This window comes from Scyliorhinus canicula, chromosome 6 (genome assembly GCF_902713615.1).
Source record: "Scyliorhinus canicula chromosome 6, sScyCan1.1, whole genome shotgun sequence".
In the NCBI taxonomy this organism is placed as follows: Eukaryota; Metazoa; Chordata; class Chondrichthyes; order Carcharhiniformes; family Scyliorhinidae; genus Scyliorhinus; species Scyliorhinus canicula.
Genome location: NC_052151.1, coordinates 39,382,625 through 39,396,670, shown reverse-complemented (window position 1 = coordinate 39,396,670; position 14,046 = coordinate 39,382,625). Strand labels below are relative to the sequence as shown.

Sequence of the window (14,046 nt, the reverse complement as noted above, 5' to 3'; positions counted from 1 at the left end):
TTACCTGTTTCTCTATTTTAACTTCTATATTTGTATGGTCAGTGAAATGTCATTATCGTTAAGTAGAACAGTGCAGTGACCATAAGACCTACAATATGTGAATGACTGTGCAATTATGGGCCACATTTTGACTACCCGTAGAATCTTCAATTCTGCTTCCAAAAGGATTTCGGGTCTCGGTCAACATCAGCAAGACTAAAATCCTCCTTCAGCCCTCCCCCAGTCAAGCACTGACCCCTCCAGATATTGTTATTGATGGGGACCCTTTAAGTCATTCAACACTTCTTATATCATTCCAGCTGAAAGGAGAGAGAGCAGAACCTGGGCTCGAGAACCGCCATCCCCCCCTTAAGATAACTCTTGTCCTTTCTGTGGCATCAGGATTGCCTTGCCGAGTCACCTGAGGACACTGAAATCCTGAAGCCTGGCAGATGTCATCCTTGTTTCGAGGAACTAACTATGAGAAATGTGTGTACAACAAGATTCTATGAATTGCACAGAACAATGGCAAATTTGTTTGTTATCATTGATGATACTCCAGGGAAAATGTTGGCCAGGATATCAATGAACTTCATGCAGTTCCCTTGGTTCTATAATATACACCTGAATAGATGATATTAGATACTGCTTAATATCCTATCTAAGTCGACTTCTTTCCTGGAATTGTCATGTTGTTTTATTGTACTCTACTCCGGGAATGACTAGTTTATTCAAGTTTGGTGACCTTCCTCTGGAGGGTCAAAGTTAGGATCTGCATTAGGCCACTGTATTTTCTGATAAAGGGATTCTCAAGATGATCATGCTTGGGATCCATAGAATAGTGATGCCGTTGTTCCATCACATTTAAGGGCCGCAAGACTAATAAATACAATATGTACGAGTTGAGTCAAATGTTTAAGAAACATTCACAATCTTTATTTTTAGCATGCAACAATACTCCCTTTGAAGGAAACTTGATTCATAATTCCATAGGTTTGGATAACAAAATGACTGCTTTTCAGATTTGATTTAATAATGGCCCAATGTAAACAAAAAATTATATATGAATGATTTAAAACAAGTGGATTATTTATAAATCAGTTTTGGTCTCTAGGCAAACATGCCTTTCAAGGATGGACTTCACACTAATAGGTCGAATTGGAATGCTGAATACAGGGTTAAAGGCAGGATTCTTGGAAGTGTGGAGGAACAGAGGGATCTTGGGGTCTATGTACATGGATCCATCAAGTTGCCACCTAGGTTGATACGGTTGTTAAGAAGGCGTATGGTGTGTTGGCTTTCATTAAAAGGGGGATTGAGTTTAAGAGCCGCAAGATTTTGCTGCAGCTTTATAAAACCCTAGTTAGACCACACTTGGAATATTGTGTCCAGTTCTGGTCGCCTCATTATAGGAAGGATGTGGATGCTTTGGAGAGGGTGCAGAGGAGATTTACCAGGATGCTGCCCAGACTGGAGGGCATGTCTTATGAAGAAAGGTTGAGGGAGTTTTGTGAGGGCCACGAAGAATCCAGCACGAGTCTTCAGGATACAAAGAAATAACATTTATTTACAATAACATATATATACACACAACAGCAGCAACTTCCCTTGCAGCTAACTCCTCTCTGTCTGTTGGTTCCAAACTGGCCAGCTTTATTTATGCAGGGAGTCTGCTAATGATTTCTCTGCCCCCCTCATTGGGGAAGCTCATTCTCCCACAGGATTGTGGGATTGTCATTAGTCCCCAGCCAATGGTAAGCGGGCAGGTTATATCATTCAATGGGCAGCAGGGTAGCATTGTGGATAGCACAAATGCTTCACAGTTCCAGGGTCCCAGGTTCGATTCCGGCTTGGGTCACTGTCTGTGCGGAATCTGCACATCCTCCCCGTGTCTGCGTAGGTTTCCTCCGGGTGCTCCGGTTTCCTCCCACAGTCCAAAGATGTGCAGGTTAGGTGGATTGGCCATGATAAATTGCCCTTAGTGTCCAAAATTGCCCTTAGTGTTGGGTGGGGGTTACTGGGTTATGGGGATAGGGTGGAGGTGTTGACCTTGGGTAGGGTGCTCTTTCCAAGAGCCAGTGCAGACTCGATGGGCCGAATGGCCTCCTGCACTGTAAATTCTATGAAAAAATCCCCCCCCCCCCCCCAAAGTCCAAGGAATCCACCGAAGACCCTGGTGAAGGAGGGCGTCGGACTCGTTTTGCCGCAGGCCGGACCCCATTTGCACGAGGCACTGGATCAGGCGGCGTGTAACGAGATGGAGACCGGCGCTTCCATGATGAACGGCGCAAAGGTTGTCCATCCACGACCCGTGGGCCCGAGGATTCCCCCTCTGAGGTGTCTTGTGTCTCCATCTCGGAGTCAGGGTCTGCTGCCTCTGTCAGCTCGGCGTCTTTATCTCCACGCGGTTCTGTCACGACCTGCGCAGGCTTTGAGTGAGGCACCAGAGGAAGATTGTGAGGAATACTTTCCATTGTGTCTGGTCTCTGCGGATGTAGAAATGTGCTCCTGGGGCGGGGAATCTTTGGCAGGGATAGTCTTCTGGACCAAACTTGGTCTACATGTTTGCGCTGGAGACGACCCTGGGCTTGCACCTGGTAAGAGATAGGGCCCGTTTGGCAAAAGATTACTCCAGGGACCCACTGGGCACCACCAGCAAAATTCCAAATGAGCACTGGGTCACCGGGCGTAAACTGCCGAATCGGCCGATGCCGAGAAAAACCATGTCCCTGCCGTTCTTGTGTGCGGCGTACTTATGCGCCAATGTCTGGGAAAACCATGCTAAGGCGGATGCGAAGTCTCCGGCCCATTAGGAGTTCTGCGGGAGCTACCCCAGTCACCGCATGGGGGGTGGTCCTATATGAAAACAAAAAACGAGCCAGTCTTGTGTTCATTGACCCAGAAGACTGCTTCTTGAGGCCTTGTTTGAATGTCTGCACTGCGCGCTCCGCCAACCCATTTGAAGCTGGGTGGTCAGGAGCAGTGCGGATGTGGCGTATGCCTTTCATCTTCATGAACCTCGCAAACTCCTCACTTGTGAACGGAGTACCGTTGTCTGTGACCAGCACCTCAGGGAGGCCATGCGTACTAAAAGACAAACGCGTCTTCTCGATTGTTGCGCAGGACGTTGTGCCTCCCATCTTATGCACCTCTAGCCATTTAGACTGGGCGTCGATTAATAGAAGGAACATGGATCCTTGAAAAGGGCCGGCAAAATCTGCATGCAAGCACGCCCAAGGCCGTCCTGGTCATTCCCAGTGATGTAGGGGCGCGGCCGGCGGAAGCTTCTGATGCTCCTGGCAAATGGAGCAGTTTTGGGCCACCTTCTCAATGTCGGTGTCGAGGCCTGGCCACCAGACATAACTCCGGGCCAACATTTTCATTTTGGTCACACCTGGATGCCCATTGTGCAAGTCTCTCAGTATCAGCTCCTGTCCTTTTTCCGGGACAATCACACGCGTCCCCCACAGAAGGATGCCGTCTTCCACGCTGAACATAGAACATAGAACAGTACAGAACAGGCCCTTCGGCCCTCAATGTTGTGCCGAGCCATGATCACCCTACTCAAACCCACGTATCCCCCCTATACCCGTAACCCAACAACCCCCCCCCCCCCCCCCCCCTTAACCTTACTTTTATTAGGACACTACGGGCAATTTAGCATGGCCAATCTACCTAACCCGCACATCTTTGGACTGTGGGAGGAAACCGGAGCACCCGGAGGAAACCCACGCACACGGGGAGGACGTGCAGACTCCACACAGACAGTGACCCAGCCGGGAATCGAACCTGGGACCCTGGAGCTGTGAAGCATTTATGCTAACCACCATGCTACCCTGCTGCCTGAATTCGGACAGCTTGGAGGAAAATGCCCGCAACTCGCCTGGGAGCTGTCTATGCTGCCCACCATACAGGACTATGTGCCGGACCTTTGACAGGACTGACTCCGTCTGGGTCCACTCATGGATCTGTGATGCCATGACAGGCAAGGTGTCCATAAAATTTAGGGTTGCAACCATCTCACTGGTCGTGGGGGTCGACATGGGGCCGGTCGATAAAGGCAATTGGCTCAGTGCGTCGGCATTCCTTATCTGGGTTCCTGGTTTGTGCTCCAGAGAATACTCGTATGCAGCGAGCAACAAAGCCCAGCGCTGGATCCGTGCGGAAGCAATGGGCGGTATTGGCTTATCCTCTCTGAAAAGTCCCAGGAGAGGCTTATGATCAGTCACAATAGTGAAGTGGCGGCCATATACGTACTGGTGGAAACGTTTCACCGCAAAGACCACTGCCAGGCCCTCCTTCTCGATCTGCGCATACTTTTTTTCCGCTGCAGTCAGTGTGCGGGAGGCGAAAGCTATCGACCGCTCGGTCCCGTTCTCCATTTTGTGGGACAGGACAGCCCCAATACCATAAGGGGATGCATCACATGTGACGAGCAAAGGCTTTCCAGGATCATAGAGGGTTAGTAACCCGGACGACACCAATTGTTGTTTTACCCGCCGGAAAGCGGTTTCTTGCAGCTGACCCCAAACCCAGGTGTGATTCTTCTTTAGCAGAAGGTGAAACGGGGCCAGCGTAGTTGCCAGATTGGGGAGGAACTTTCCGTAATAGTTTACCAGGCCGAGAAACGAACAAAGATCCGAAGTGTCAGTTGGGGCGGGGGCCTGTTGAATCGCGCGCACCTTCTCTGCGACGGGGTGCAAACCTTCGCGGTCCACCCGATAACCCAGGTAGACTACTTCCTTCGCCTGAAGAAGGCACTTTGTGCAACGTAAACGAACTCCAGCCTCCGAAAAGCGTCGAAGGACAGCCTCCAAATTTTCCAGATGTTCCTGCTCCGACGTCCCTGTGATCAAAACCTGTCATCCAAGTAGACAGCAACACACGGTAAACCTCTCAAAATGCCCTCCATAACGCGTTGAAAAATAGCGCAGGCAGAGGATACTCCAAAGGGCAAACGTGTATATTCATACAGGCCCCGGTGTGTATTAATCATTACATATGGCCGGGAGGCAGGGTCCAGCTCCAACTGCAGGTTAGCGTGACTCATATCTAATTTTGTGAACGAGAGTCCGCCTGCAAGCTTCGCGTAGAGGTCCTCTATGCGAGGCATTGGGTATCGGTCGAGTCGGAAAGCCGTATTCACTAAGTTTATAGTCGCCGCACAAGCGAACTGTGGCATCTGGCTTCATTACAGGTACAATTGGTGCTGCCCAGTCAGTGAAACAGACGGGCCTGATGATACCCAAAGTCTCCAAACGAGTGAGCTCCCCTTCTACTTTCTCGAGCAAGACGTAAGGCACCGGGCGCGCCCGGAAATAGCGCAGCGTGGCTCCTGGTTCGACTTGGATACGGGCTACAGCCCCTTTTATTTTCCCCAAACCAGGCTGGAATACATCTGAGTATCGTCCTAGCACTTCAGTCAACCCTCCAGAAACTGTTTGGAGGATGTGCTGCCACTGCAGCCGCAAATGGCGCAACCGGTCCCGACCCAACAGGCTGGGCCCATGGCTACGCACCACGATAAGTGGGAAACGCCCCTCCTGGCGTCCATAAACAACAGGGGTCATCGTAGTTCCTGCAATGTCTAATGGTTCCCCCGTGTAGGTGGCCAACCTGGCCTGTGTGTCGGTTAATGTAAGGGTCTGTATATCCTGCTTGATACGTTCGAATGTCCTCTGGCCGATCACGGAGACCGCTGCGCCAGTGTCCAACTCCATCTCAAGCGGGTGACCATTGACCCGTACTGTCACTTTAATGGGGGCCACACGGGGAGCTGCCACACAATGCAGCATAGTCGCCGCAGGTTCATCCAAATGAAAGGTACGGCCCCTGGGCTGGCCCCAGTTTTGGTCGGAACGACGGCGCCTCTGGCACCCTCCAGACCAGCGTCCGCGACGGGGTCGGCGCCTACAAGTCTGACACGGACATGGCTCCTCATCCATTGGTTCTGGAGAAGGCTCCCTTCGGGGAGGAATGTCCGACGGCCACTGCCGTCGATCCGGACGTCGCCTCGCCCAAGGTACCGCAGGGGTGCAGGGGGACGCTTTTGGACGGAAGTGGTTGCGCCCAAGGCATGCACCTCCATTCCCTGTAGCTCCTGCACTCCTCGTTCTGCGCTCTCTCGTGACCATACTATTTGAATGGCCTGCTGAAAAGTCAATGTTGGCTCGGCTAACAACTTTCTCTGGGTGGCCGCGTTGTTAATACCGCAAACCAAACGGTCACGTAACATTTCTGATAAGGTCTCACCATAGTCACAGTACTCTGCAATCCTGCGTAGCCTGGACAGAAAATCGGCAAGGGATTCTCCTGGGGTCCTCTCAGCGGTATTAAACCGGTAACGTTGGACTATCGTGGATGGGGTTGGGTTAAAATGTTGCCCCACTAAGTTCACAAGTTCATCAAATGTTTTGGTGTCCGGCGCAGCTGGTTACGTAAGGCTCCTAATCACCCCAAACATATGTGGGCCACAGGCGGTGAGCAATATGACCACCTGGCCCTCTGTTTTGGTGATATTGTTTATCCGGAAATAGTAACGCATCCGTTGTGCGTACTGGTTCCAGCTTTCCAGTGCAGCATCAAAAACATCCAAACGTCCATACAGAGGCATGGTGTAATAGAAAACAACTTCCAACCTGTATCCAACAAAAATCCAGGGAGGTGGCTTCAGCAGTGTAGACAGCTATTCACTTTAACCCTCGTCGCCAGTTTTGTGAGGGCCACGAAGAATCCAGCACGAGTCTTCAGGATACAAAGAAATAACATTTATTTACAATAACATATATACACACAACAGCAACTTCCCTTGCAGCTAACTCCTCTCTGACTGCTGGTTCAAAACTGGCCAGTTTTATTTATGCAGGGAGTCTGCTAATGATTTCTCCCCCCCCCCCCCCCCCCCCCCCCCCCCCCCCCCCCCCCCATTGGGGAAGCTCATACTCCCACAGGATTGTGGGATTGCCATTAGTCCCCAGCCAATGGTAAGCAGGCAGGTTATAACAGGGAGCTAGGGCTTTTCTCACTGGAGAGAAGAAGGAACAGAGGTGACTTGATAGAGGCGTAAAAGGTGATGAGAGGCATGGATAGAGTGGATAGCCAGAGACTTTTCCCCAGGCCAGAAATGGCAGTCATGAGGGGACATAATTTTAAGGTGATTGGAGGAAGGTATAGGGGAGATGTCAGAGGTAGGTTCTTTACACAGAGAGTGGTGGATGTGTGGAATGCCAGCAAAGATGGTGGGGTCAGAGTCATTAGGGACATTTAAGTGACTCTTGGACAGGCACATGGACAGCTATAAATTGAAGGGGTGTAGGTTCGGTTGATCTTCGATTAGGATAAATGGTCGGCACAACATTGTGGGCTGAAGGGCCTGTACTGTTCTATGTTCTAAGTACACGTCTGTCTTTACCAAGGAAGAAGATGTTGCACAAGTCATAGCGAACGCGGTGGTTCAAACACTGGTTGGGATAAAAATTGATAAGGAGGAGGTATTAGATAGGTTTGCTGTGCTTAAGGTTGGTAAATCTCCAGGATCGGATGAGAGGAATCCAAGGATATTTGAGGGAAGTCCAGATGGAAATTGCAGAGGCACTGGGCATGATTTTCCAGTCGTCCTTAAATATGGGACTGTTGCCAAAGGGTGGGATATTTCTAAATGTTCAAAAAAAGGGTGGAAAGGCAATCCAAGAAACTACAGGCCAGTCAATTTAACACCTGGTGGAGCAGCTTCTAGATAGAATAATCCAGAACAAAATTAAGAATCAATTGGGGAAAATGCAGATTAAATCCAGCACAGATTTGTTAAGGGCAAAGGGAAAGCTTGAGAAGATTGAGAGGAGATTTGATAGAGGTGTTCAAAATTCCGTATGGTCTGGACAGTGTAGATAGGGAGAAACTGTCCTCACTGATTGAAGGGCTGAGAATCGGAGGACACTGATTTAGGTGATTTTAATTTTGGGGATTTTCTTTGATGAGATGTCAGTATCAGTGGCAATGGCAGCATTTGTTGTCCATCCCTAATTGCTCTTTGAGGGCAGTTAAATGTCAGCCTCATTGCCGTGGATCTGTGGAGTCAGATGCAGGCCAGACCAGGTAAAGACTATAGATTTCCTTCCCTAAACGGCATTAATGAACCAGATAGGTTTTTGATGGTAGTTTCATGGTCATTACTGAAACTAGCAATCATTCTAGATTTTTTTTGGTTAATTGAATTTAAATGCCACCAGCTCAGAGAAGCGTTGTCGAACCCCTACAGTGCAGAAAGAGGCCATTAAGCCCATCGAGTCTACACCAGCCCTTGGAAAGAGCACCCTATTAAGCCCATGCCTCTGAACTATTCTCGTAACCCAGTAACCCTACCTAGCGTTTTGGACACTAAGGGGCAATTTATCATGGCCAATCCACCTAACCGACACACCTTTGGACTGTGGGAGGAAGCCGGAGCACCCGGAGGAAACCCACACAGACACGAGGAGAAAGTGCAAACTCCACAAGATAGCGTCCTGAGACCGGAATTGAACCCGGGTCCCTGGTGCTGTGAAGCAGAGATGCTAACCACTGTGCTGCATGGCGGGATTTGAACATGTGTCCCCAAAGCCTGGGTCTCTGGATTCAGTGACATTACCACAACGTCACCATTTTCCCGTGGCAAAAGAAGCACCGATAACCTCAGCAAAGTGTTTTTTACACAGCGAGTGGTTAGCATCTTGAACGCATCATCTCCACCATACATTCCAGGCAGATGCAATGACAGCCTTCAGGCCAGAATTGGATATTTATCGGAAGAAACAAGAGAAAATGTGGGCCAACGGGACTAGACGAGTTGATCTTGCAAAGAGCTGGCCCAGCCACAACCGGCTCAATGGCTGCCTCCTGAGCTGTATCTATGATTCTATCTCCTCCCTCAGCCATTAACACCAAAAGCAGATTTAAAATTTTTCAAATTTTCAGCATCTGCAATATATTGCATTTGATAATTTTTCATTGCTGTTTGTGAAGCCATCCTGTGCATCAATGTTTGCAATATTCCTAGATAGGTCAACAGTACTTAAAAATAACATGTATGTGAAATTGTCTGAAAATACTTCTTTGAAGCACAGAAATCCCCTTCAGTCATGACTTATTTTGTAAATTTATTTTGTTGCATTCTGTTCTAGAATTATTGAAACTCGAAGAATGACCAAGTACTTGATCATGACAACAAATGAAATCTAAATCCAATCGTGTTTTTTATTCGCCTGTTGGGAGCAAAAATATCTTTGCAATCAAAGAAAGAAACTTACATTCATATAATACCTTTTTCACATCTTCAGTACACATCAGTGTCCCCACATTTAATGAATGTACTCAGTAAGGGGTTAACTTGGATTTGCTGTGTTCAACCAGTTAGTGGGAAGTGTCTTGCTGGGCTAAGGCACAAAGTTTGGCCGGCAGACTGAGTTTTGAGAAGTAAAACTGTGTGGCAACATAAGCTGTCTTCCATCAGAGCAGTCCTTTGCTCATACTGAGAGGGTGGACACCTCTGTATTTTCTTGTTTCAGAATGTCTGATTTTAAATGTAATTTTATTATTTCTGATACTCGATGCTTCATGATCATGTCTGGGTCTTCAGGGATTGTTAATGTGTTTCTTTTCATTCTAATTTGTGTGGCTTATACTTTGAGTTTGTTACGAGAATCCTTTTTTTACAGAAGAGAATGCGGCAATAAATGTAATTATTTTACAAGTCAGTAAATGACTCCCATGCTCTAAAACTGGATGTGCATGAGAGATTTTATGGTTGCATATGCATAGTTATATCTTTAAATAAATATCAGTTATTTATTAAAAGTACTGTGTCATGCTTAAAGTTGCCAAATGTGATCACATTCCTGGAGATTTCATTATGTGTCCTGCCCCCACACTACAGCCATTAGTGGGCCAACACATCCCATCCTTGAGACACACTACCAATTTGCCAGAAGGAAAGGAAAAAGACTCATTACTCAAGTGAATGATGCTTGACCGTCAGTCAAATAACTTTTTTGTTCCCTCATTTTTAATATTATAGAATACCTACAGAGCAGAAGGCGGCCATTCGGCCCATCGAGTCTGTACCAGCCCTTAGAAAGAGCAGCCTACTTAAGCCCACACCTCCACCCTATCTCCGTGACCCAGTAACCCCACCTAACCTTTTGGACACTTAAGGGGCAATTTTAGCATGGCCAATCCACCTAACCTGCACATCTTTGGGCAGTGGGAGGAAACCAGAGCACCCGGAAGAAACCCACCAGACAGGGGGAGAAAGTGCAACTCCACACAGACAGTCACCCAAGGCTGGAATTGAACCTGGGTCCCTGGAGCTGTGAGGCAACAGTGCTAACCACTGTGCCACCGTGCTGTCCTTATACCTAGTAAAGAAAGATGTTCAAAGAAAATGTCAGAACAATTTTTTTAAATGTTTCTATGATGTTTCTCCAGGGTTACACATATCAGTGTCCAGGAGATTGAACTTCAACTCCTGTAAACTCCACGCCAGTCCTGGAGAGTTGGCAACTCTATGCGACTGCTCCATGTTTGAACTGATGTAGTAATAATAATAATAATAATCTTTATTACTGTCACAAATAGGCCTAACACCGCAATGAGGTTACTGTGAAAATTCCCTAGTCGCCACACTCCGGCGCCTGTTCGGGTATGGTGAAAACCATTTACAAAATATATCAAGAGAGCTGCCGCATGCCATTCCATAGTGGTTATTTAACAGTTAATTAAAAGCAAAATACGGCACTGCTGAAGATCTGAATTAAAACTTCCAAAAATGGAGTCAAATTGGTATTTTAACTCAGTTTCTCTCTCTCTACAGATGTTGCCAGACATGCTGAGTATTTCCAGCACTTTCTGTTTTTATAATAGTTAACTTATGCTGGAAAGTGACATGCTGGAACTAAACAGCATTGTTTAAAAGCATTGTATATCCTCTGAGGATTGTTCAATGTTGCAGTGTTTAGATAGAAACCACACACTCCTATAATGCCAATTCTAATTTTCTTTCCTTTGCAAAAACATAATATTGCCATAGGTCCTTTCTGAAAATTCTCTGTTGGGCAAACCGACCCCTCTAATCATAGAATCTTAGAATCATAGAATCCCTACAGTGCAGAGGGAGGCCATTCAGCCCTTCGAAACTGTTCCGATCCTCCAAAAGAGTACCCTTCTAGGCCCACTGTTCCACCCTATCCTAACCCCATATCCCCATCTAACCTCTGGACACCAAGGGGCAATTTAACAAGGCCAATCCACCTAACCTAATGTTTGAGTAATAATGTCTACCTTAAATCTTGGCAGCCATGAATTGTGCAAGATTTGAGCATTCTAGGAATTTTTGAGAACTTTTTTTATTTCTTTCCAGCTTCAGACTGGACTTGAACTGAACCGAATTCTTATAGGATCCTGTTCTACAAAAAAGAGAAAGAAAAACAAGAAAAAGAAAGACACTGTGAAGGTGCGGGAGAAAATGATTAAAATTATTTGTAAATGGTTGTATTGCCACTGTTACTACATTTTCATGCATTTAAATTTCGACAAAGTTTTGCTAAATTCTAGATGTTCACTAAAGCACTGTTCTATACAAGGGTGGGTTACATAGATCCTTGTTTTATTTGTGGCATATAGACTGTAAAGTTTATTTGTGCATTTAATGTGACTTGCTCAAGTTGAGGTAGAATTTTTCCAGAGTATTGGGGCAGGAACATAGATGTATAGGCATATAGAACATAGAACACTACAGCGCAGTACGGGCCCTTCGTACTATATTCTAGTACCACTGACAGGTTTACTGTTGCCATTTTGGCTGTCAGTGATTTTGCTTCAGAGGGGGAAGGTGGCACCCAGCAACACGCCCAATTTGGTTCTGTGCCAGTTCACCTTGTTAACAAGCTTGTTCACTTGTTAAGGGCCTTTTTGTTATTTTTGTGGAGAGGGCAGATTCCCCGATCTGAACTCCAAGTAGGAGTGTCAACACAGTGGGAGCCAGTCATGGCCGTGCCATTCAACTTGGTGGGCTCTTGTAAGGGTGCATGGCTGAGTCGGGCGCTTCCATTATCATACTGTTGCCATTGGGTCAGCAGATGTAGCAGAGCAAATAGTCTGTGCACTGGAAGTTCAGTGGAAAGATTGTGACCCTCCGACAATTGTGAGGCATTGGCAGGGGTTGGGTTCATTAATTATTGTGAATGCAACTGACCACAAGCAAGGCAACAACTAGTCATGGGATTAAATAGCGACGAGTATCAGCATGCTCAGGAGCAGGTGCAGTGCCCAGGCATGAGAAGGAAAGAGGGGGAGAAACAAGGGCAGGAGGGCAAGAAGTCCATGCAAAGCAGACAGTGTGCCTAAAAAGAAATTACCTGGACATGTCGGGGAATCCGTGCTGGAGGAGACTGCACCTATCCACAAGTGACAGCACAACATTGCATCTCGAAGATCACTGATGCTCTGTTTACAATTTCAAACCTATTTGTCTCCATTGCTGGATCCTTACAGGAGCAGAGCATCGTCAATGGCACCCACATGGCTATCAAGGTGTCGACTGTGTGGCGGGTGAGATTCCTCAACAGGGAGATTCTCCATTGTCTAAATGTTCAGCTGGTACCTGTGAGTGCTCATTATCCTGGGAATAGCTTTTACTTCTTTATCGTCTGGCAATAGCACTTCATGTCATCATTGAAACTCTGTGCATGGATTCTAGGGGACAAGGGATATCCCTTGATGAGATGGTGACTCGCTGCTTTGCACGACTCATGACAGAGCCACAGATATGCAATAACCAAAGCCATCTGCTCACGAGGACCACCACTGAGCAGGTCATTGGGATTGTGAAGATATAGTTCCAATGCCTGGATCAATATGGGCCGCCCTTCAATGTACCTCTGCAATGATGACAGTGCCTGGTGTGTAGGTTCTACCTTGTCCGCGATCCACATCGATGCGGCAGGAGCACAGACATGCTCCTCCTGCTAGACCCACTACCTTTTGGGAGACATGGAAAGGTTGAGTATTCGCAGCAGATGGCTCTGCAGAACTGAGGCTTTCGGTGCAGATCAGACTTTGGTCTGCGTTAAATGGGGAGGGATACACTCCATCCTCTTCATCCACCGATTTCGATACCTTTACGCCCTCTTCTCCAGGTACTCCCATCTTTCCGCTGCACACTTCTTCATGCGGCAACAACCTCGCAATGTCTATTGCTGCTGCCTCCTGTGCGCACCCTCTCCTTTGTATTTTCCAGCATTTTCTCCTGCAAGGACAAAAACAAGGAAGCTAAGGCAATACTGGCTTCTCCCACCAATGCCCACTAGCTCATTGAAATCAGTTTTTTATATACCAGTGCTGTCTGATCCTCAGCAGAGATAGGGTTCTGAGCTTTGCTGAAAGGTCAGTAAATACCCTGTGCACACGTTTCTTCCATGTTCAGGAGTACCATGCACCCACCCACTACTCAGCTAGTGTTTCTGCTGGTGGCTGCTCTATGGCTGGAGTCTGTCATCTACATTCCCTTTGAAAGTACAATGAAAGTTATTAAACCCTTTGTGGCACTGAACCCAGGTCCTCAGGGTGAAATTGCAGCTGCCAACATGTACGGCACTTGTGGTCAGGCCTGCTTAGTTTGGCTGAGTGGTCTTCTTCTGCCACAATCCAAGAACAAGATTCCTCACCTCTCGGGTACTGTGCCCAAAATCAGTTCAGGGCTGCAGCATTAAACCGTGGGGCAGCGATATTGTGGGTGCCAAGCATCTGCCTTTCCTGACTTCTGGCTTCCAATGTTATGCAGCAGCTGCCACTATAATAGCTGCTATTGTGCCTTTAAATCAGGCCCACGCTTTGAGTCCTACTTCTGTTATGTGCCTGCTGGTGCTATTTGACTGCCTAACTCATTTCAGTCAATTCGCTCCCGACCGTGACAAAAATTGTGGGTTGTGACCACATTCTCCTCCCATCTCCTAGAATGCAGTCAAGATCCAGAAATGGTTCCAATGTTGGAATTCCAACTCCCTGGTGGAAAATCTTTCCCTTGATTTCAAAAGC

The 14,046-nt window shown here is 47.3% G+C and overlaps 1 protein-coding gene across 1 annotated transcript in view; it reads left to right on the top strand.

Moving 5' to 3' along the window:
- The window catches only part of cep57l1 (centrosomal protein 57, like 1), an 87,112-nt gene that overhangs the window by 43,235 nt on the left and 29,831 nt on the right, over window positions 1-14,046 (top strand). Inside the window, 1 exon segment of the mRNA XM_038799200.1 lies at window positions 11,372-11,464. Coding sequence (XP_038655128.1) covers window positions 11,372-11,464 — 93 coding nt within the window.